The following is a 24,878-nucleotide window of genomic DNA, read 5'->3' on the forward strand; positions in this document are numbered from 1 at the left end:
CCTGTAGGCGATCCAAGACCTCAAAGAAACCATGGAGGGCAAAATGGTGGACCTGAAAGTGGACCTATCTTTGATCTGACAGGACCTACGGAATACAGTAGAAAAGGTCTGGGAGGTGAAGGGCAGAGTCTCTGAAATGGAGGACACCTTTAAATCACATGAACCCTGCCTTGCGTCCCTACATTTGGTCAGCCATCTGAGAGCCCAGGTGGAGAGGATGACCTCGGTGTAGTAATTTGCACATTGTGGGCATCCCAGTGGGGGTGGAGTGTACCGAACGGGCATCATTCATTGTTGACTGGCTCACGAGCTGTGTGCCAGCCTTGAAGTCGTCAGCTTGTTGCATCGTAGAGAGGGTGCAAAGAGCCCTAACTGCAAAATCTCCTGCCTCGCCCCTTTATTGCCTGCATTCTTAAGTATACCAATCAGTACGCCATCTTTCAGGTAGTGCAAAACTGGGTTTCTAATATTCCAATCCTCCTCAGTAATGATCTTTCTGGACTACACACTAAAGGTTCTGCAGCAGAGGAGATCCTTTCAAGAAGTATAGAAAAAACTCAGTCGTGAACATCCAATATATGTTCCTCTTTCTGGCCCACTTGAATGTCATCTTCCAAGACAAGACTTTGTTTTTGATCTGCCAGAGGTGGCATGGGGCTTGGTACAGGTGTGACCTAACATGCACAGTAGTGGTTTGATTCCTTTGAAGGGAGGAGAAGGAAGCCCTCTGGGTGAACGACACACAGCTCCCTGGTGCAGAACCCTCAGTCGGGAGCACAGGGCTCACTCTCTAGGGCCAGAGGGGCCTCCTGTATGGCAGGCGGGCAGGACGGTGGACACGAGACTCTTGCAGAAGTTGATGGACTCTAACTCACTGTTAGGACCCCCAGCTTGATTAGCCCTGCATTGACTTGGCTGGCATCTACATATGTTTCTGATAAGGCATGGTGTGGCTCAGGGACTAGGGCATCACAACAGGTACTTCTAGTTTTAAGTATGGTGTTGGGGGGATGAGGTGGGCTTGTTTTGACCCGGCACTGGTACACCTTAATGCATTCTCTCTACAGCCACATGGATGGCACACATCCAGAATACCAACACCGTCACTTGTGTCGCCATAACATCGGGTAAATGACTGACTCACAAAAGCACTCTCTCCTGGGGAGGCTTAGCATTCTCTCGTAGAATGTTAATTGCATACTGGAAAAGCTTAAGAGAGGGACCTTTTTGAAGGTAGCCCACAAATTCAACCCTGACATTTTAATTCTCCAGGAGATGCATCATATGGGCACTTTTTGCCCCTTCCTGGCATGTAGGGGTATTCACAGGTGTTCCAGTAGCTCTCAAGGGGGGTTGCCATCTTAATCTGTCATCTTTTCCTAGTGATGCCCAGAGTGTTCCTACGTGACAGAGGCTGGCTCTCTTCAGGGGTCCCCAATCTCCCTTGTTTGTGTTTATGCTCTCTGTCCCTCACATCGGAATTTGTGGGGACACTGAGCCGCCTCCTTGTGGAAACTCCCCGCCACCCTGTGGGTCCTGAGGGGGACCTCAATTGGGTTAGTGACCCTGGCTTAGATCACGCTTCTAATTCGACCATGGTGGGGGCTGGCACAACACTTCTCTCTACCTTCCTTCAGAATATGCCCCTTACTGATAAGTGGAGGGTGCAACACCTGTGGAGCAGTGTTACACCTTCTGTTTGAGTGTGCATAGATGCTTATCCTGCCTTGATTATTTTCTCCTCCCTAAACGGGACAGTCACAATGTACTTACCATCTAGATCTTATTGAGCGGATTGTCGAATCACTCGCAGATACTGCTTGACATTACCTGGGGGCCTGATGGATATGAGCCACAGTGGCGCATGAGTGGCTGGATTCTTCAGAATGAGGAGTTCCATTAGGCCTATCGGCACATGAGTGGACGATTGTTGAAAGAAAATTGCGGGTCAATGGACTCCCTGAGTGTTCTCTGGGAGACTCTTAACGTCACTCTGCCTGGTGAATGTATCAGCCATAACAAGGGGCTATGGGCCAAGCCCAGCAGATGGTGGCGGACCTGGATTCCCATGTCCTTGAGCTTGAGCAGCAATACATAGCTGCTGAGGAGGAATCAGTCCTGTGCGACTCCCTAAATACCCAAACACTATTAAGTCAGGAGCTTATGCAGGAGGCCCATGAAGCATGGATGGATACGTGTAGCCACAGTTCTCATGCGAGGGACAAAGCAACAAAATGCTGAACTGGCTACTCACCCCTCATTCCACCAGCGATCCTATAGCTCATATTGAGACAAACGAGGGCTCGCACAGCTCACAGGAAAGTGAGAAAGTCGGTCAACATGTTTTGTGTATATGTTGACCAACGTTCTCACTTTCCTTCGAGTTGCACACTCTTTTAGTTATTTTTATACCACACTTACACCAACCTACACATACAGCACCTCCACTTACACTTTATCATGGCGTCTTATTTTAAAAGACCTCCGGCAAAGAGCACCCTTGAGGGGCCCATTGGGCATTACCACACCGGCCCAACGAGGAGCTGCTCAATGATGAAGCATGGCACCCATCTGGATGTGTGATGGCACTTGCTTCTGAGCAATCAGATCCCCTCCGATCTGCTTGGTCAGACCCATCCCGACCTACTGCCTGTTCTGTTTCCTTTTCTGATTTTTTTAGTAACTGCATACTCCACGTGTATCCAGTTAACAAATAGACTGTCAGGTGTGATCAGATACCTCCTTCATCCCGATCAGTCCTGGTTGATATCCCATCGGGCCACTAGCCACAACATATGGAAGTATAACAACGCCATTGAGATGAGGGCTAATATTCCTGGCCATCAAGCTCTACTACTGGTGGATTTTCAGAAGGTGTTTGATTCGGTGAACTGTGTTACCTGTTTGCCTTATTGACCCATCTTCACTGTGGGCCAAAATCCATCAGCTACCTGCGACTGCTGTACACAAGCCTCTAGGCATGAGTACGCGTCAGCAGGTCTGTGTCAAATTGGTTCAATCTAGAGAAGGGCACCAGCAAGGGATGCCCACTTTCCCCCTTGCTCTTTGCCTTGGCAATTGTGCCCTTAGCGGCCTGGGTAAAGGTGAATACCTTGTTTTGTGGCTTCCTTTGGCCCTTGACGGTCAGGTATAGGACATCTTTGTATGGAGACAAAGTCTTATTATTTCTGGATGATCCCTCTGTGACAGGCCCCCGCATCCTTCAAATCCTCCACACTTTTGGGACCTACTATGGTTTTTGCGTGAACACTGCCATGTAATCCATTTACCCTACTGCCCAGTGCCAGATGGCCATGCCATGGGTACCGGAATTGCAGGTTCTCTTCTCAGAGTTTAAATACCTGGAGATAGTTGTTACTGAAGATAGGACCCTGGCCTGCAAGGCCAACCTTCAATCTGAACCGGTGGGTCTGGCGAAAGACGTGAAATTTTGGTCCTCCCTTCCACTATCCCTGCCTGGCCTTTAGGCTATAACGTACATGGTCTCTTTCCTGTGACTTAAATACCAGCTCCACCATCACCCCTTCCCATTTGGGTGAGGCTTCTATGCTAGGGCCAGTACTCTGATACGGAATCTCTTGTGAGGCTGGGGGGTTCCCCGGATTGCTCTTGAGAAGTACTGTAGATCTACCTTTGAAGGCGGCATAGCACCCCGATCTCCTGTTATAGCACAAGGCAGCTCAATGAGTGGTGGTTCAGTGGGTTTTGGGGCTTGGCATATGCGGTAGAGGGATGGGTTGAGGGCCAAGATAACCTTCTGCATTTACTGTATGGTGGAAACATCCTGCGCTCCCTGCCCGCTTCTACTCGAGTAGTGTTGTCTGTTTTGGCCAGACACAGCAAAGGCTATTGGATGGAGGGGCAGACTCATGTTGAAGACTCCGCTGTGGAGTAGGACCAGACTTTCTCAGGTTGCAACTCTTTGCTACTTCGCTATATGGGACACCATTGCTATATCTTCAATGGGAGATTTGATTCACAACGGGTCTTCTAAGTCCTTTCAAGGCCAGCAGACAGAGTATCTCATGCATGGCCCTCAGTTTGTCCATTACCTCCAGCTCCGACACAAGCTCACACCATATCTACTGACCAACTCAGTCATTCCTGAATACTCTGCCTTAAAGCCCAAAATCCTGCTCACTGATATTAAGGAACACAAGATATCTGTCCTCTATCAGATGTTTCTGCACAACCATCCAGACGCCATGTTCAAGACCAGGGCGTCGTGGGCACAGGGCTTCGGGCCTCTGGAGGACAAGGACTGGAATGAGGTGGTGGCTGCCTCTAGGGAGGCTGTGATTGCCTCTCAGTTCCGGCTGATGCAGCTCAAATTGTTACATCATACATAATCCATGAGAGTGCGGCTGTTCAGAATGGGGCTGGTTAATTCAGGATGCTGCCTGCACTGCAGGAATCCCACAGGAGACATGTTACACACCTTTTGGTGCTGCCCAGCTTTATCACACTTTTGGGAGGGAGTACTGGGAACTTTGGAGATGATACTGATTTGGAAGATTCCTAGGAACCTGAAAATAATCCTTCTGCACATAACAGAGCACATAGGGGGTGACAGATGCTGTGACTCAGCATATCGCTAGTCAAGCCAGATATCACAAGGGCATGGAAGGACGCCGCGGCCTCTGCCATGGAGGGGTGAGCCAACAGTATGGATTACTGCATGGGCTTCAAATGTCCAGGGAGTGCCCAGAAAAACACTACCAGATTTGGAAAGTTTGGACCAGGCACTGAGGTATACACCTAGAGCCATGTCAATTTCGACGGTGGTCCTTAGAGGGCAAGATGCAATCCTTTGAGGCCATCTTAGATTGATTTTATGGGGCGACGTTTGATATTCCATGCTTAGCCTCAAGTTGGGGTGCATATGTGAGGCTCAGTACATAGCAATGTTTTATTTTACTTCTGGCTCTGTTCCAAGCCTGGGTGTGCTATAAGGTCAAAACTCAATAAAACGTTTTTCAAAAAACAAATCACTAGGAAAATCGGATAGGATAAATAGCATTAAATAAGCCACAAGACTCGAAAAGGCTCATGATCAATAAACCTAAAAACCATGAAGATTTATTAAATAATTTTAAAGTACAATTTAGAAGGCAAAGATAATAGTAAAAATTCATGGTAAATCAATATAGCTATTTAACATAAATCTCAATCAAAAGAAGCAAAGAATCTGACATGAAGTTAGGTGTCAGCAAAAATATTCTCAACAAGAGACAGAGTAACATGAAATGCTCTCTAAGTCAGACAAACCAGACTCAATAATGGTTCACCTCCAAAAAGGAATCATTCCATAACAAAATTCACATCGCAAATTGCACTGTCAGTATAAGGTGATTGAACTGACAAATAGAACACAAAATATAATGCAGCATCGTTCAATACAATGCCAACACCATCCTTAAACGACTATTAACGCAGCCCCTTTTGACCAACAGCCATTGGGCGTGTCAGTACAAATCTAGTGACACTGAAAGCAATGATACCCTCATTTTACTAATAAGCCTACAGTGGAAGAGGAGCAGTGCTTGATTTGTAAAAAAAGTAAAAGAAGTGCCAAGCCCTTTGTCAGGAAGGAGCCCACTCGACTTTTACCACCCATTGCCCCTGTCAGTGCCTCCAATGACAGTACCAACACAAATGCTACCACACTTCTGCAATTGTGACAGTTCAGACTCTTCCAGTCCACCCAGCGCTGCAACAATGGCTTGGATGGCAGATATTAGTCATTTCTAATGTATATTGAACTAATAAACAGTTGTTGTTGTGCTTATCTCTAAATGAGACTAACAGTGCCACCATGTGGCAGACTGTTGTAGATGCCAGTGCTGACAATTAGGTGCCAGTGCTGAGCACCGGAAACCACCGGCTCAAATTAAGCACTGTTTAGGAGGAAAGTTCTCGATTTTGTTCAATAAAAAAAAAATAATTCGCCCAGGAGATCTTTGAGACTAGCATGTCAACACAGAGATGCACATTTTGTAATGTGCGATGAACGGCGAAATGAAAACACACACATCGTGTGTGTGTGTTAGAATTGAGGATGGAGGTTAGGCCTAGTTTTGTCAAGCACAGGAAAGTATAGATCTGTAAAGTGCAGTGTTTTCCTTTTATTGTAAACATGTTCTTAACGTGAGGCACACAATTTTTAATAATTCAAAATCATCTCTATTGGATGCAAGGACTTACATCATATAGCAGGGTCATGGAAGATATGACAGAGACTGTCAATACTGATAAATCTGAACACAATAGAGCAAGGTGGTCTATTGAAGTGGTGATAGGGACTGTTAGAAAGGTTTTCATAGTAAATGTGTTGAGTCCCCTGTCAGCAGCAGTGGTGGTCTTCACAATTAGACACAGAATCCCAAAAACCTTTGACAGACATTAATGAGAAATAGTGGTGCCACGAAAAAGCCCAAGTCGGAGACTAAATGGCATATGGTGCTATGGCTGACAGAGAAAGGGAAGAGTTGATTGGATTTGGCTGTCTTTAAATGCCCTCTGTCTCTATGTGATCAATCCTGATAATGTTGAAGCTCGATGCAGTTATGTTAATTGACGTTGATGGGTTTGCAGCACTGTAATATTCTAAATTCACTTCTTTGTATCATTTTCAGTTTGTTCGCCTGGGTTTTACGGCCACCGATGCAGCCAAAGCTGCCCTCAGTGTGTGCACAGTAATGGACCCTGCCACTACATTACCGGCCATTGCGACTGCCTGCCAGGGTTCTTCGGTTCACTCTGCAACCAAGGTAGGATTTTTTAGGAACACTGACCAGAAGTGGGCCAGCAGCAGTTGTACCTACCGTCAGATCCATAGAACCCCACCCTAATCTAATCCACTTTTCCAGATAAACAAGCCTTCATTCTGCCATTAATCCCATTCTTTAATCACAACCACCTTGCCACCTATGATCCTCCCCACCTGCACATCTATGACGCAATCTAGGATGTCATCTGGAAAACTCACACTGATCCATCCATAGTCCCACCCTCCATCACAGATGTATTTCTAGTCACCACGTATCTATTAAGCTACTAATTGTCTCATCCTCTGTCCCACCACTATTGTTATCTGCAACCACCACTTATTCAGGGAGTTGCGTACACTCGCCTCTACCTGTATGCATCCTCCCCTAAAAGAATTGAGAATATCGAATTATGTTAAATTGACCACATATGATAACGTCATTAGTTTCCGATCTTTAAAGGTGAAAGACCGAGACAGTAATCCCAATACATACTGTTTCTTCTGGCTTCGTCAATTGAGTTTTGTGTCAGCCAGTAGCAGCTATTAGTGCGGTGCACCTTTAACCCATAAATGCACTACACTTAGGGAATGTCTTCGAGACTACGCTGCTCCCCTGGGGCCTGCCATGCACTGCATTTGTTGAGCATGAGGGACTGCACTCTCGGTAGATTGGAACCTGTATTCAAAACCTCCTTCATTTTCTGCAAATTTGGCCAAGCTGCAATACGGGCTCGTCCTGAAACTTTCAAGCAGATGTCTTGGCTTTTTTGTCTACCAGTTGATTTCCATGTTTACTGGGCAAACGGCGTTGGTCACAAGCTCTGAAGTTCAAACACATTTCGTGCCAGCCTCTGGATGCTGTGAATCCCTATAAGCAAGACGCATTCGTCCTCTTTATGTAACCTGGTCGGACTACAGAGGGGAGCGGAATTTAGGGACTGCAGCCTTGTCTCGTAATTGGTAGCTGGGCCTGAGTGACGTGGGATGTCCTAAAAAAAAAGGTACCTGCTGCTGTTCCAGCAATACAGTAAGAAATACAGAACTTTGATGCCCGTAATCAGTTATGTACAAAGATCAAATTCAATAAGAAAAACAAAGGGGAAATGAAGACAAATAGATAAGGGGATTTGAAAGGTGTATAAAAAGTAAAAGTATCACCAGTAAGCACGCAGTTGACAAACAGTACTCCCACTACAAATGGAAAAACAAAAAGCAATGAAAAATATTATCAGCAAAATAAATAATAAATTCGTGGCTTTAAGTGCACTAAAACCCCCACAATAAGGAACACACATTGGCAAAGCCAATAAACCTCGCCTATGTGAGAGCTATTGGCTCTGCCAATGTCTTGTAGCCATGTTGCAGAGCAGTGTAGCTACAAGGTATAACAAAAAACACTATGAAACGGGAACAGGAAGCTAAAGATAAGCTCTATGAAGTGGGCACCACTGGAGGAGTTATAGCACCTTTTTTGGTTTTAGCGGTGGGGAAACACAACGGGAGGGTGGGCTGTGAAAGGGAAGAGGCAACACAGAAAGCAGGAGGGTGGGTGATTGGAGGAAAGAGGCACCATGGATAAAAGGTGGGGGGTGCGAAAGAGGAAGCAACACGGACAACAGTAGGGCTGCTCTAGCTAGAAAGACAAATAGTACCTCAATCACAGCAGCAGAAGGACCCTAATCAAGATGAAGCAATCAGTACATGGTCCATGCTCCAGATGAAAGAAGAGGAAGTGAAGAGATATGTCTTTCTCTTTCCATGTTTTGAAGAAGACATGACCAACTACTGAGGCTGCAAATTCATCAACATTACGAGACTATCGTCTACTGACAGAAGTAGGCTGAGACAATCCATCCCATATGTCAAAGATCAATGAAAAGCAAATGTTTATGCATATTTTTAGGAGGAACCAGGAGGTGCTGTTCTGTTGCTAAAGTTCAAGAGGTCAGGTGCACCTTTTGTGGCATGCACCAAAGCCATTCATGCTGCCCACCGATGGCACCAACCTACTCATACAGATGGGTAATGAGGTAGAGGAGCAGTAGAGGTCAAGGTCAGGGACATTAGGACCCTGGGGAAGATGCAGGACTGGAGGACACTGCACAGGGGCCCAGGTATCAGTAGCGCAGCTGGTGCCGCAGTGGCATCAGGGCATGGACAGTTATTCACCATAAGCCTAGCTGCTTTCTGATTTGATGACTGCAGCATTAGTCATTCATTCACAAATCAGCTGAACTCAAGTAAAGTACGAATACCGAGACGCCTGGATGGAGCACTTCCAGTCCATGCCATTCTATGCTTCCGATAGCATGGGAACGTGTCTGTCACTGCAAGCGAACTACCACATGCACACTAAGCAGACTGAAGCAAGTAGGAACAATGGCAAAATGTCGTGCAGAGGAAAAAATCTAATTTATAAGTAGATATAAACTTAAGGAGCTCACAGAAACAACACACTCGTGGAAGGTCCAGGCACCAACTGACAGCATTTAGTTACAATACTGAGCATCCCAAGCAAGCGCAAGCAAGAACAAGTTAAAAACAAATATTGTTAATGCCCCACACCAATCCCAGCAGCTGTCACTAATTCAACAAGACAAACAAATAACACAGATAAAGCACTAGAGTAAAAAGTACATGGGAAATATCAAAACACATACAACAAATCGCCCCTCTCCAAAAGAAAACACATACAATTATGAAACATTCAAATAATGCATAACAAAGTCTTTGAACTTCGCTGGTAATCTCACCAGCCTCCTACTGTCTGAAATAGAAAAACAATAATCCTCATTATTCTGCATCACCTCAACAGCACCGACAAAAGAAGACTCATGACCAGACATCACAACAGGACCATCAGCAGTAACAGACATTGCCCTCTTCCTCCTACCGAATGCACACACAAAGACCAATCAAACGGCTCACATGCATCATTACCATACCTACATAAATATTGGTCTGTTTAGGTTGCACAAGCACAACACTTGGTTTATTCCACTAGCCTTTCCCCTATAACAGCCCAAAATATCTCAGAATTCTCGCAGCTCTCACATAACCATTATTTCCCAAATTCCTCTTCACAACTTCTCATGGTTTTTTTATCAGAATAAAATCATCATCTTTAAAACAAACACTCCTTGTACTCTTAACCATGCCATGGTATTCCTTAGCCTATTTTTGCTTAATAGCTGCATACTGCAACCCTATTCTAGATAGATACCACCTTATCAGAAACAGGGAAATCACATGTTAACATAGATGATGTCAATTTTGTCGTGGCATTGCAACCCTGTAGCAATTCGAGTCAACCCAAGTAGTCCACAAGGATTCTTCGCTTTTGACTACCTGGTTTTTAGACCTTTACTGTGGATGAGTTTCTCTACCTCAATCTCACTTACAGTAACTCCACACTAATTGGACTGAGTATATTTACTGTCAGTGTCAGCCTTTTAAGATAAGGCTACTGCGGCGCAGCTAGGTTAAGAGTCACTGGTCTTGGGTTATACACACGTGTGACTGCGTGGTTGAGACTACCATTGTGCAAAGGTAGCCTAGAGCAGAAGGGACTTTGCAAGGATTGGGGCTGGCCAAGGTAGGCCTTATATTATGAGTGAGCATTCATAGATAGGTCAATAGGGTTTACTGGAAAATCTGGAGTGCTTTCACTTTATTATACATACAAGTGGAATCTGCCTTACAGAGCAGTTCCACTACACATAGGCATACACGGTCAAGCTAGTTGCCAAACTGGGATAAAACATGCATGTCAAGTTTGAAATTGCAGTTCCCAACAACATTCGTTAACACCTTATGGGACTTCAGGAATTGCCATATTTCTCTTACTTAGCTCATATTCAGATTCCATGCCTCTGTCCCCTTACTGGGCGAAGGGTTACCCCTTGAGGCACCAAAGTCCTCCCCCACACAAAAGAGCAATTATCAGTGATTGGCTCAGTGTTTGGTAAAGGAGAGATGGGGAGGAATATTTGCAACTAATAATTAACTTGTCACACTGCAAATGAACTGAGACAGCCTTGGCCTAGTGAACAAAAGAGGAAGCCCAGACATCTGGAGCCAACAAAGGAGGGGCACGCCTTTGAGGTTCTGGCAGGAAGGGATCTAGCATTGATATCATCCTGGGGCAGAGCTAAGACCCTCAGAGGAGCTCTTTTCAGAGAAAACTTGACTGGGCCATTTTGTATTGTCCCAGAATGCTCTGCAGAAGGGGTGGAACGTGGTCAATGTGGCATCCTAGGAATGGCTAGGGGGGTTTAGTATCTAGAATTTTCCACCCCTACTTAAAAATCCCTGCACAAGGGAGAGACAGGCGAAGAACACTGGACCTGGATGGCAACAACAGCAGAAGAACGGCCAGCTGGAATGAGGAGCTACTTGATGCCCTGCAAGTGTAACTAAGGGCTTTGTCACCAGTTGACCCCCCAGGACTAGAATCAGCCAAGCAGAGAGAAAGCTGTCAGTAAATCAAGCTCACAGCAAAGTATGCACTTATAGAGGTGAGGAAGCTTGATGTCCCTAGTGGTTAGGAGCAAAATGAGCCAAGGATCGCCCAAATTGACTTAACGGTGCCAGAGTTCTGCTTTTTTAAAGATTTGCATCTCCCAGGGGAGGGTTGGGGGTCATCGCAGAATTATTTATGTCTGGGGGAGTGGGCGTCCACTCCCCTGAATCCAGATTGCCCCTGGGGATCCAATCTCCCTATCAGCCAGAGCAAAAGAATGCAGAGGACCAGACAAAAGTAATTACCTGCCCCGGGACCCCATTCTCCAGGCAGGGATCACTCCCATGGGTGTGTACCATGCCCCCTCCCTCCCCCTGTGCCCGTGTCTGGGGTGGGTGACATGCCAGGCAAAATGTGCTGCTGCTCCAAGCGGGAGACCATATGGTTCCCCCGAAAGAAATGTCAGCTCCCACGTGCCACCCTTAGGTGCCCGCATGAGCAGGGAACCGGTGGGGTAGCCAGGAGTAGACACCCTGTGCTTCTCCTACCACTCTACCTGCACCTGGGGTGCCCGGTAGGCAGGGGCCCCTGGGGTTTGAAAAAGAAAATAACCAAAGCCTAAAGAGCAGGCCGCTCAGTGAATATTCACTGGTCCCCAAATGAGCACCCCATAATGCAGCATTTTTTATGTTTGTGGTGCCCCAGGAGGGGAAGGGGCACCACCAACATTCAGTAACAAATATGTGGGGTTGCAAATAGTGAAGCAGCTCCCCCCAATTTGTTTTTAAAGAACTTACAATAAGTGTAGGAGTAGATTGTATTCATGTCACCTCAAAGGGGTTTATTTTTTTATCAAAGCACTCTGAGCAGGAGCTTTAGGCTCATACGCTCGGGAATGCAGTGACCTCTAGTGCTTGGTCCTAGGACTGCATTATGCTAGAGCTGAGTGAAAGATGCAGACTTATGTTTTTGGTTGAAATGAAATGCTTTATTTATAATGCTTATTGACAATGATTATTGATGAATATTGCAATCCTTACATTAATAATGAATGCAATTGAATATGGTTATTGATTCCATTGGGTTTAATAGTTTAACGTAACATGTGATTACTGTTTCATTATTATGGTGATACTTTGAAACGAACACACAGTGTGCCACCTTGATAAACCCAATAGACCTGCCTTATGTATAATGACACTCCATTATACAGTGATGTTACATCTGATATTGGTGGGGACATTGTGATTATGAGTTTCAGCTCGCATAATGGGAAAAATATGATATTAGGGTGTCACAAAAGTATTTTCATCTACTTGAGGTACATATTTGTAATTTAATGCTTAGTATTCAGTAGTATGTGTGTAATAAATTATTTTTCCATTTTAAAAGAAAAAAACACTGACTGAAAAATAGGTAATTGAGTGTTGTTTTGTGCCAGTGAAATGGGATTGCTAGCCCAGACCACCTCCCCTGAGTAATCCTTGGACTATTCTGCTTTGCTACCCTGAGAGCATCAAGCGCTACAATGGGGGTGCTTAGTTCCCAGTAATAAGTCAATTTCAAACGTATTTTTTGTGAAGGACTGGCATCCTTCGCAACTAATAACGCAATTTCTTACAGGTCCTTTAACATTAACAAAAGGTGCAACACAAGTTGTGCTGTGCAGCATGTTAACAGAAGCCATAACTTTCCCACTCAAATAGTTTTCAACATCTAAACAACTGACCACAGGATTCTTCACTCCACCTTTAAAAATGTGTTAATTCAACTCCGTTTGAAGACAAACTATAAAACGCTGTCTTCAAAGATCTGATACAATGACACTTCAAAAATCTTCTCAGAAACAAAATGGGTTTCATTATCAGATACCTAGAACTTTAGAACGCATGCCACAATAAAAATATCATTAAGAAAATTTAAGACCTCATCCATGGTAGCTGCCTCCACAAACCTATAATAAACCGATTTTAAAAAGAGATCACACATCACAATTCGATACCACATATCTGAAGGCAATAAAGAGAAAGGAGCATTAAGTCCACAACAGCTTCTCCCATGGTTTGCCAAGGGATTCTACATCATGGCTTCACCCATGGATTGCCAAGGGATTCTACATCATGGCTTCACCATGGGTTGCCAAGGGAATTCTACATCATGGCTTCTCTTTACTTTTCCTTTGTTTAACAGAGGTCAGACGTATCTTGCACACATTGGCATATCATTCCACATGGCGGTCCATTCCTGGCCACCAGTACATAGTGTAAGAGCTGCAGAAAGCAGAGATGGGAACACTGCAATACTTGCCTCGTGTTTCCAAGCTCTGCTATCAGCAGCACAAACACTAACTCAGGGACGTTTTGAGTTGATATATAAAACACACAGACCCTTTCTGTTTTGCCGCAGCACAAAGAATGAGATTATGATACAGCAAGTTGAGGCTGAAGGCAATGTAAGGTTCTCACATTGTCTGTATCTGCGTCATAATGGTGTTCAGCCTACATGCCATCCAGTTCATGGCCTCCCTATAGAAGGAAGGTACAGTGCAATGGTCACTAATGTACCTATTGTAATTACCATTCTGTGGAAAGTGTGTGAAGAAGTCATAAACACAGCTGTAGCTATGACGGCTCCAAACAAAGAAAATACAGTGCATGTGTTTCTGTGTGTGATTGGGTAGTAGAGAGTGAAAACCCGGTGATGGAGAGGAAGAAGATGAAGAGTGAGAAATGTTAATGGAGGGTACTGCAGAAAGTCTGATATAAGGTACAAAAGAACATAAGTGATTGACTCAGACATATAGAGTAGAGAGAAAAGCAATGTGAAGTGAAGAATGGAAGTTGTTTCTTATTTATGTGCTATAGAATAAGTAGTGATAACAAGCATTGTTAAATACAAGTAGCTCAGTTTGTTTTGGGTGCATGTGTTTGTTGTGTGATGTAATTGGATGCAGACAATAGAACAGAAAATTGAGACACTCTAACACTGGTCACGTGGCATGCTTTGTCAAGCAAATGATTCTAGTTCACATGTTTTAGGCTACTCCAATCATTACTGTTAGAAATGGGGTCTTTGGTTGGCAGTCAGGTTACCAACTGTCCAAGCAAGGACGCTCACTGTAGTCAGGGTAAGTCACACACAATCCAAATTATCCTGTGCCCACCCTCTGGTAGCTTGGCACTGAGCAGTCAGGCTTAACTTAGAAGCCAATGTGTAAAGTATTTGTGCAATAAATCATACACTAACACCATATAGCACCACAAAAATACACCACACAGTGTTAAAAAATATATAATATTTATCTGATAAGATGCAGGTCAAAATGATTAAAATGTAATAAGTAAATGTTGCGATATCACTGAAAAGTGATATAAAGTGTCTTAAGTCTTTTAAAAGCAAACAAAGGCCCTCATTATGATGTTGGCGGTGTGGGCTGCCATGCCGGCGGTGGCCAGGAAATCCGCCAGCCGGCATGGCGGCCCACACCGCCATATAATGAAGCGATGGAGGGCCGCCTATGCTCACCCACCGCCAGGCCGTCGCCGTCAGGCAGCCTGGCGTTAGACGGAATCATTATCCGACAGGGCAGCGGTGCTGTCCCTCAGATAATGATCCCAGAGGCCTACTCCAATCCGTTGCCTATCCTGGTTGCCCTGGGTCTCTAGTGCAGCGTAAATAGGGGGACTCCTCATAGGGACCCCGCCACCAGAGGATATTTTGCAGCCCTGAGTTGCGCGGCCACGAGAGAGTTAAGATGGTGGGGCACTGAGGGGCCAGCTCCCCTGGACCCAACAACCACCTGTGCAACATTCCAAAGATGTACATAAAGGCAGTGCTTAATTTGTGCTTGTTGTTTCCAATGCTGAGCACCGGCACTTATTTTTGAGGGCCGGCGCTTATTCTTCTGCTTCAAGCATTTACTGACAGCAAAAGACACACATGGGAAGGACGGAGGACGACAGAAACAAAAAAGCGTCACAATGTTAGATAGCAGATAGCTGCAAAGGTGAACTGAGGGGGCAGTGCGTGGCTTTAAATGGATTAAAGGGGCCCGAGATGGCTTCAGGGTTACGCTGCCTCAGTATTCCGTACTCACACTTTTAAATGCAGAAGCCGCATGTTTTAAATGGTGAGCTCAGGGCACAGCACGTTTTTATTTACAAATTAAGCACTGCATAAAGGACTGAGAGGCCTGCAGACTGCAGCGAGAGGCACACCTTATAAGTGCTCGTGGACCAGAAGCTGGGGTTGGGAGCAGGCCTCTGGATCATGGCAAGAAATCTTAAGATGGCAATCACTGGACACCGAGGAGCGTGGTGACTCAGGGGACCACAGTACCCTGCCAGAGATGCCCAGGCCTGGGAAAGGGAGACCTAGAGGCCTGGCATTGAGATATTGAGAGACCCTCCCTGTCTACGATCTTCAGGGTGAGCCCGGCTGACGGTGTGGAAGGAGCACCCCGGGAATGTCCTCGGGGCTGCCTGTGGTGCGAGTAAGGAGAGAGGCCGTTGTGCAGAGGGAGGCCTGGTTGCATGCTGCAAGGCCCACGGGACCCGAGGGGGAGAAGAAGGACTTACCAGCGGAACAAGGTGGAGGAGGGGGACCCTTCCTGTGAGGGGCGGGAGGCAGGAGGATCGCTCCTCCCCCACAACAGTCACGGCCAAAGCCTGTTGGACTAACCCCAACCCTTGCCACCCACAGGGCCCGGCAACTGCCCCGCAGCATGATTAGCTCAACAGAAGTCCACTGCACACAGTAAAGTACCAAATTAGTGCTCCAGAGACTGCTGGGCATAGTGAGGTGGACAAAGGGCCACTGCACTGCAGTGGACCTTCATCCCCCCTGATTGAGGCCAACACAGGGTTGATGGGGATTTTTCGACAGGGAAGGACGCTGCGCCCTGCGGACGGAGCTAAGCCCTGGTACACTGCTGCATGCCCGGAGGACATCTGGGACCCGTGGGCCAGGACATTAACGAGGGTATGATGGAGCATATCATGCTAGGGAGGCTGCATAACGCGGTGACAACGGACTACCCCTCACGAACCTGAATGCAGGCACTCACCCTCTCGCCTTAATGGGGAGAGCAGTTAGGAAGAGAGACACCAACCATAGCTCCCAGCCCCGAGACCTTTGGCCCAAAACATGGCGCCGGACAGGAAGGCTCACACTGAACCCACTCTGCAAGACATATTCCAAACTGTTACAACCACCAGGGAAGTCTTGGAGACCAAAAATTGATGCGCATGACTAGTCTTCCTGCGAGATGACCATTGGCGTTTGGCGAGTGAGTGCCACAGAAAGGACACTATTGGACCTGTACCCAGACGTGTTGGAGATGCGGGTTAAAATGGCAGCGCTGGAGAAAGCACTCAAGAACAGTGCAGAAGATGGAGAGAACAGATCGCGCAGGTTTAACATCGGAGTGGTGGCCATACCGGAGCAGCCGGAAGGCAGGGATCCCTTAACCTTAATAGAAAGTTTTGTGCTGTGTGAGGAGGGGGTGCCGGAGAAACTATCCCCCTTCAATGCCCTATAGCGGGTGCACAGGGTTCCTGGCTGACCTCCGCCATCTGGGGTGCCACCAAGACCAATGGTGGCAAGCCTGCTCCATTACAAGGACCAAGACCATGTCCTGGCCTGTGCTGAAAGGAAGGGGGATATCCGAATAGCGAACCAAAAGTTCATGATTGTCCGAACTTCACTAAGGCCATCCAAAACAGCACGCATTGTTCATGGAAGCCAAGAGTCGACTGCGGCAGCTGAGATTTAAATAGCTGTGATATTCCCGGCGCGCCTGCCAGTCGTCTCACGTGAGGGCGTACAGTTCTGCCACACACCTCAGGAGGTCTGAAGTTGACTGGATGCTAATGCCCATGCCAGACCTAGCTGAGAGCCTGCGGGATGATTGAGGCCATCGCTGAGGAGGGAAAAGAAGCGCATACCCCCCTCAGGTGGACCCGCCCCATCAGGTGAAGAAGCACAGAGGGTCAGACAGAGAGCAGTGCGTGGGAGTGGGAGGATCTTGCCCTCCCTTCTGATGGGAGAGGACTCCCAGCACACCAGCACCTCAAGTGGGAACAGCACCCCTGGGCTCACAGACAATGATCTCCCCAAGATCAAACCACATGCAGCAGATTACCTCTTCTAGCGAAGGTACCAGGTAAACCACAGGGGTGTCAATGCAGGGCGCCCAGTGAAATGAAATGAGGTATGATGACTATGACACTACACCTCTCTGAGATAACAGATATGACATGAGAGGGATGGGAACAAGCTCAAATTGACACTGGGCTTCTGGGTAACCAGAGATGATACTGGCAGAGTACCCAGGGTGGCTGGAATATTGACCAACCTCTTAATAAGGCACTAGAAATGGAGAATATCATTTGTAATGGACACGGGGAGGTTGAGTGGGGCCAGCGTATTGGATTGGTGGCTTGCTCGGGCCGGGCATGGCATGAACGCTCCAACTGCTGTTTAATTGCCTGTTTATTAGTTGTTTGTTTCGATGGGGGGAGTAAACCTACTTGTCCTGGGAGGGGGAGTTTAAGGAGTGTTAAGTAGTTGTTGTCAGGGAAGATCTGGTGTGGTGCACTCATAAAATGTAGTGTTCTAGACAGGAGTTGATGGGCAGATAGCCGAACACGGTGGGCGCAGGATGCACCCAGGTGAGACTCATTATCATATCATGAGACGATGGCCGCACCTGGAACATATAAAATCCTCACCTGGAATATCCGGGGGATGTGCTCTATGACCAAATGGTAAAAGGTACACTGCAACGCAGAGGAGTGCACATTGCCCTCCTCCAGAAAACACACCTGATCGCCACAGAAGGCTTAGCATTACAGCGTACGTGGAGGGGGCGGCTCATTTACACGACCTATTGAGCATTTGCATGAATCTGGATCAGGGCAGGCTTTCCCTATCAGCACACTGGACAGATTGTGGATCCTGGTGGACGATATGCCGTAGTGTTGGGATGCCTGGATGGGCGCGACATAGTGCTAGGCAGCATTTATGGCCCTAATGTCGGAGTTTTTTTAGGAACTGTTGAAGAAAGTAGCCCCATCTTTAACTGGTTCAGTCCTCTTGAGAGGTGATTACAACTGTCTCACCGATCTGGAAATGCACCGCTTCCTTCCCCCCCATGAAGGAGGTACCAGCTGTGCGCATATCTCAGGGATTTGCACGATGGCAGCGAGAGTGGGGCATGCTCGACCCCTGGAGACAGCAGCATCCACCAGAGCGTGACTACTTCTTCATGAGTCTCCATGCCCTGCATGTCCACCTGGATGCCCTCCTTTGCACCCCGGACATGCATATGCTGGTGAATAACACAGAGTACTTGTCCCGCACAATCTCTGATCATAATCCCCTGCTGTTAGGATTACAGTGGGAAAGAAACCGACCGGCCATACCCATGGGAAGGCTGCTTCCGCACTCCTTAGATGATCATGTCTTCAGAGACCAAATTAGGACACGCATACAGCAATATTTGAGGAGAACGCATGAACAATAGAGTCACCCTTATCAGAGTGGGATGCCTTCAAGGTGGTACTCAGGGGGAGCTGCATTTCCGAAACGGTCAGAATCCAGCGCACGCTGTTGAGGGAGACACTGGAAGTGGAGAAATCCCTCAGGCTGCTAAAAAAGCGCCACCCGGGGCACTCAGAGATACAAGCAGAGCTACTAGAGGCACAGGAAAAGGTGGCAACGATGGTTGAAAAGCTGAGGTGCTTTTACTATTGCAACTACATGGTGCAAGCTCACATCATGCGAGATCGCACTGGTTCGCCCCTAGCTTGGTTAGCAATCCCTGGTAAATGTGGATCGATCATTGTGGAGCTGACCACTGATGGCAGATGGTTGCACAGGCAGGATGACATAAAAAAGGAATTGCACGATCACTATGCCAAACTGTACAGAAGGGTGGTGGACCCATCTGGGACACAGCTGACAGAATTTCTGGGACCGCTACGCTTGTCATCTCTCACTTGAGAAGAGGTAAATGCACTAGGAGAGGCAGTCACCCTTCAGGAGGTTAAGGCGGCCATAAAACGCTGGCTAGGAATAAGGTCCCGGGGACAGACGGGCTGCCCATAGAGTTTTACGTGCACACTCAGGGCTATTGGCCCCTAAACTGGCGGATCCATATAATGCAGCCAGACAGGAAGGACGCTTCCTACAGACCACTCTGGAGGCCATTATAATCCCTCGGTTGAAACCAGGGATGTAGCCACATGACAAGAGAGCCTAGAGACTGCTCTCCATGTTAAATACTGATTATAAAATCCTCAGCAGAATCTTAGCCACGCAGCTGCTACTCCACATGCCACATCTAGCACATCGAGACCAAGCAGGATTCATACTGGGGCGCAGCCACATATAGGGCAGTCACCTGCCTCTACAAAGGATAGCGGGAGATCGCCAGACCCCAATGCTGGACCTGAGGGGTAAATGGGAGGAGGATCTAGGACTGGCGATAGAGGAGAGGGATTGGGAAATCATCCTATATACCACAGCCAAGGTGACCAGGAAGGCCAGATTTAAGCTAATTATTTTGTATGTATTACACAGGGCATACCTTACCCCCGGGAGACTTAATAGGTATTTCTCACAGACAGAACATACATGCCCACGCTGTGGTGAACGAGGGGCAGAATTTCACCATATGTTTTGGAGCTGCTCTGCACTCGCTAGGTTCTGGGAGGGAATTACGGAAACGCTAACTGGTAGCATAGAGGCCCAGCACTGCCTATTGGGATGTTTCCCCACACAGCAAAGACGAAAGTCACTAGCCGCTTCCGGGATTTGGTGCTGGTCCTCTCTATGAGAGAGGTCGCAAGATGCTGGAAAACTCCAAGATGCCCAAGCTTACAAGCATGGCAACAAGAGTACAGGAAATGGACAGATCTAGGAGCAGAGGGGAGGCTCTGGGAGGCGAAATGAGGGAAGGGATCGATTGATGCGGCCAGGCCTGGGGGACACTAGTAGACACCCTAAGAGATTTAGAGGAACAACCGCAGGAAGAGGCCTGAGACCATCCACTAAGGTGCAGCTCTACAACATCCATGCAAAGGTACTTTAGGTGAGCAGAGTTTACAGGGAGTGAGCGCAATACTTTAGGGCAGCACTATATACACGAGACAGGGCCTATGGGGCAGAAATACCCCACAGAATGACTGGATGCACCATGGGGGTGGAGGTGATGTGGTGGGATTGTTAAAAGCGAAGTCGGGCGGACTACCAGGGCATGTTTCAAATGACGGCTGATGTAATTTTGAATGGGCTGATGATTGATCAAGGCACAATCACTGAGGGATAGATAAGGTAAAACCAGCTTAGCATGTTGTTCAATGTGAATAGTATCTAAAACAAATGTATGAAAACCTAAGACACTGATGAAAGACATGTTGTGTATGTTTTTTTCCCGAAAACGCAATAAAAAGTTTGTTTAAAAAAAAAAGCATTTCTATTACATGCGCAAACCACCAAGAAACATCACAAGAACTATGACTATGGGGGGAAAAGAAAGGGCAGCCCAAGGTAGCTCTCATGACAAAAAACATAGGTGTTATCGAAGTGGCCAATCATACCCACATGAAGCAAACCCGTCCAGCATGGGACAAGAATGCTGGCAATGTGGTCAAGGAAACCATTATGAGAAGATGGACAAGTCACTCAGCAAAGGAACACCTGTGATAAGGAAAGAATAGAAAACACATCACACAAAAGCAGTAAGAGACAAGACTAATTGGTCTTCCAACTCATCCAGATCATGCACATCATGTACCACATCCTGATGTCACCGATCCCGATAGAAGGAATCGCATCTAAGCTCATTTTCTTCATTAGTAGACCCCCAGCACCAAAGACGTTGTCAATGTGCCAACCTAAAACAGAAAGACAGGTGGACTGTAACCACCCCACAACCCATGGAGCATTACTTGAGTGATATGCATTTTAGTTAACTATCAATTCTGTGAGATATTACAGGGATAGTTAGTGGAACACAAACTCTTGTTCACCCTTGACGAAGTAAGTGGGGCATACGGGCTGAGGACTGTATTTTCTTTCTCTTTATAATGGTGAGTGTTTTACCTTGAGGAATTTTGATAACAGTCTTCCCCTTCTTTACCTGCAGTGTGTGACCACAGGGTCCGCCAGCCGCTAAGCTGCCCTGTGGCACTCCAAGGCCTTTATAGAAGGTATTTGAATGCACCTATCATTAATCAGCTAATTTTGCTAGGCTTTAATCTGGCACGAGGAATGCTTACATCTAAAGATGCGGTCTAGAATAGCCTGAGGGGCTACCATGGAAATATCTTTATGTATGTTGGTATTGTCGTGGTGTGTACCTAAGCCAGTCACGAATATATCTCATGCATGTTGTTTATGTCTCTGTGAGTACATCAGCTAACACATTTCCATAGATATATGCATGTTGAGAATGCCTTTTTGTGTATGTCAGCCAACACAGATGTACATATGTGTTGTTTCAGAGCATGCCACAGTAGCCACACGTGGCATATTGCACTTTGGACAATTTTGAGAGAACTATGACTAAGAAAAAGTTTATATCATGCTACGTTATTTGTACTTTCTTCATCATACTGGTAACGGGCCAGTAGACTTAGGAATGGTGTAAATCAATGACTCACATGAATTGTGAGGTTCACTGTGCACACTTACACTCACATTTTATGTACAATAATCTTCTGATCTAATAACACAGGATAGTGTCTGGTTATACATTTATACACAGGGGTCAGTCACAGTTCGTTCCTGAGAAAATCCACAAGAACCAATCTCGCCTTAATGGGGGGAGCAGTCAGGAAGAGAGACACCAACCATAGCTCCCAGACCGGAGACCTTTGGCCCAAGACATGGTGCCGGACAGGAAACATGTACATCACACTTTCACAGTTGATGTCAGGGATTATACCCCCCAAGTAAATGTTTTTCATTTTTTAACCTTACCCCTATTGCCAGTTACATAATAAAATCAGCGTAGGGATATAGGAGGTAATTTTAATACACATTTAACAGATCCCACTTGCAATTCAGTTCAGAAGTGCCCCCACCATGATGAGGTTGAGCCCACTCAGTCACATTGGGTGGCTGAGTGTAGACCCGATGATGAAGCATGCCACTGAAGTGTCACGGTGAATGAAGGTCTCTTAAAAAAACCTTAAGGGATTCTAAATTGGATTAGGTTTCTTTGAGGCAACCCACTCCCAGTAGAGTTTTGGTAGTGTTTTTTTGTGTATTAGAATAACCCACTTTGGTTACGATTGGAAGTTGTGTGCCGGTATCCTTTATACTTCTATTGCCACATTTTTTTTTTCTTATCATTCAAACATGTACACTAACAGTATCAGTGGTAACATGTGGACTGCTACTACGAGGGTAACCCCTAATCATCCCTTAAAAGATGTGCAGAGGGATTGTGAACCTACTTAAGAGACACTGGGGAGCTGTGGCAACAAAAAGATTGCTACTAGAATCCAGTCTGGTTTCCCCATGTCAGCTCACTCTTTGGGATTACCCTCAGAAATTGTCACAAGTGCCAGATATTCAGCCAGTAAAGCAAACCAACACCACAGCAAATGTCTCTGCTGCCAAACGGTGTATTTTTTAATATAGCTATTGACCTTTTTAATGTGCTTCGATCTGCAAAGTACGCTTTAGTTTAAATGGATGAATATTTAAGGTTCCCACTAGCCAGGCAACTTTCGTCAACATGCACTTGTAGGAGGCTGGCCTGGCTTATAGTGGGTACCTTGTGGTACTTACACCCTGTGCCAGGTCCAGTTATCCCTTATTAGTAGAATAGAGGTGTTTCTCGCAGCTTAGGCTGATAGAAGGTAGTTATGGCAAAGCAGCTTAGGCTGAACTAGGAGACATGCAAAGCTCCTACTATACCACTTATATCATATTGCACAATATCATAAGAAAACACAATACTCAGAGTTACTAAAAATAAAGGTACTTTATTTTTATGACAATATGCCAAAAGTATCTCAGTGAGTACCCTCAGTTAGAAGGTCAGTAATATACACAAGTCATATGTACACAAACCCAAAACAGATAAGTAATAGTAAGAAAAGTAATGCAAACAGTGTAGGATTACAATAGGATGCAATAGGTGAACATAGGTCTAGGGGCAACACAAACCATATACTCCAAAAGTGGAATGCGAATCACGAATGGACCCCAGACCTATGGGAGCTTGCAGAGGGTTGCTGGGACTGTAAGAAAACAGTCAGGGTGTCGAAGATACCCCACCCCAAGACCCTGAAAAGTAGGAGTAAAGTACCCCTACTGCCCCAATAGGACACAATAGTCGTGATAGGGGGATTCGGCAAGAACCACAAACACCAGCAAAGCACTGAAGATGGAATCCTGGACCTGAGGACCTGCAAGGCAAGGGGACCAAGTCCAAGAGTCGCGATAGTGTCCAGGGGGGACAGGAGCCCAGGAAACCCCGAATGAAGGTGCAAGGAAGCTGCCTCCGGATGGAAGAAGCTTAGGATTCTGCGACAACGAAAAGAGCTAGGAACTTCTCCTTTGGATGGAAGATGTCCCACGGCGTGCTGAAGGTTGCAGAAGTGTTCCCACGCAGAAATACCGCAAACAAGCCTTGCTAGATGCAAGGGTCGCAGTAGAAGCTTTTTGGATGCTGCTGGGGACCAGGAAGGACCAGGATGTCGCCCCTTGGGGGAGGAGACGGAGGGGGGCGCTCAGCAACTCAGAGAGCCCCCACAGAAGCAGGCAGCACCCGCAGAAGTACCAGAGCAGGCACTTAGAAGATTAGTGAACCGGAGCTGGCTCAGAGTCACAAAGGAGGGTCCCACGACGTCAGAGTCCAACTCAGAGGGTTGAGCACTGCAGGATAGAGTGCTGGGCACCCAGGCTGGGCTGTGCACGAAGGAATCCTTGGAGAAGTGCACAGAAGCCGGAGCAGCTGCAAATCATGCAGTACACAGGTTTGCAGTCTAGCGTGGGGAGGCAAGGACTTACCTACACCAAACTTGGACTGAAAGATCACTGGACTGTGGGAGTCACCTGGATAGAGTTCCTCTGTTCCAGGGACCATGCTCGTCAGGATGAGAGAGGATCCAGAGGACCGGTGATGCAGTCTTTTGGTGCCTGTGTTAGCAGGGGGAAGATTCCGTCGACCCATGGGAGATTTCTTCTTGGCTTCCAGTGCAGGGTGAAGGCAGACAGCCCCCAGAGCATGCACAACCAGAAAACAGTTGAGAAAGCCGGCAGGATGAGGCGCTACAATGTTGCTGGTAGTCGTCTTGCTACTTTGTTGCGGTTTTGCAGGCGTCCTGGAGCAGTCAGCGGTCGATCCTTGGCAGAAGTCGAAGAGGGAAGTGCAGAGGAACTCTGGTGAGCTCTTGCATTCGTTATCTGAAGAATACTCCAGAGGAGAGACCCTAAATAGCCAGAAAAGGAGGTTTGGCTACCAAGAAAGGAGTTTTGGCTACAAAGAGAGGTAAGAGCCTATCAGAGGGGGTCTCTGGCATCACCTGCTGGCACTGGCCACTCAGAGCAGTCCAGTGTGCCCCCAACACCTCTGAAACCAAGATGGCAGAGGTCTGGGACACACTG

The 24,878-nt window shown here is 46.8% G+C and overlaps 1 protein-coding gene across 2 annotated transcripts in view; it reads left to right on the plus strand.

Annotated features, from left to right (window-relative positions):
- Positions 1-24,878, plus strand: part of MEGF11 (multiple EGF like domains 11) — a 1,692,327-nt gene that overhangs the window by 1,340,827 nt on the left and 326,622 nt on the right. For both annotated transcript variants that reach the window (XM_069222897.1, XM_069222898.1), the window contains exon 15: positions 6,657-6,791. In XM_069222897.1, the coding sequence (XP_069078998.1) occupies positions 6,657-6,791 (135 nt within the window). The remainder of the gene's footprint in view (positions 1-6,656; positions 6,792-24,878) is intronic.

Source organism: Pleurodeles waltl, chromosome 3_1 (genome assembly GCF_031143425.1).
Source record: "Pleurodeles waltl isolate 20211129_DDA chromosome 3_1, aPleWal1.hap1.20221129, whole genome shotgun sequence".
NCBI lineage: Eukaryota > Metazoa > Chordata > Amphibia > Caudata > Salamandridae > Pleurodeles > Pleurodeles waltl.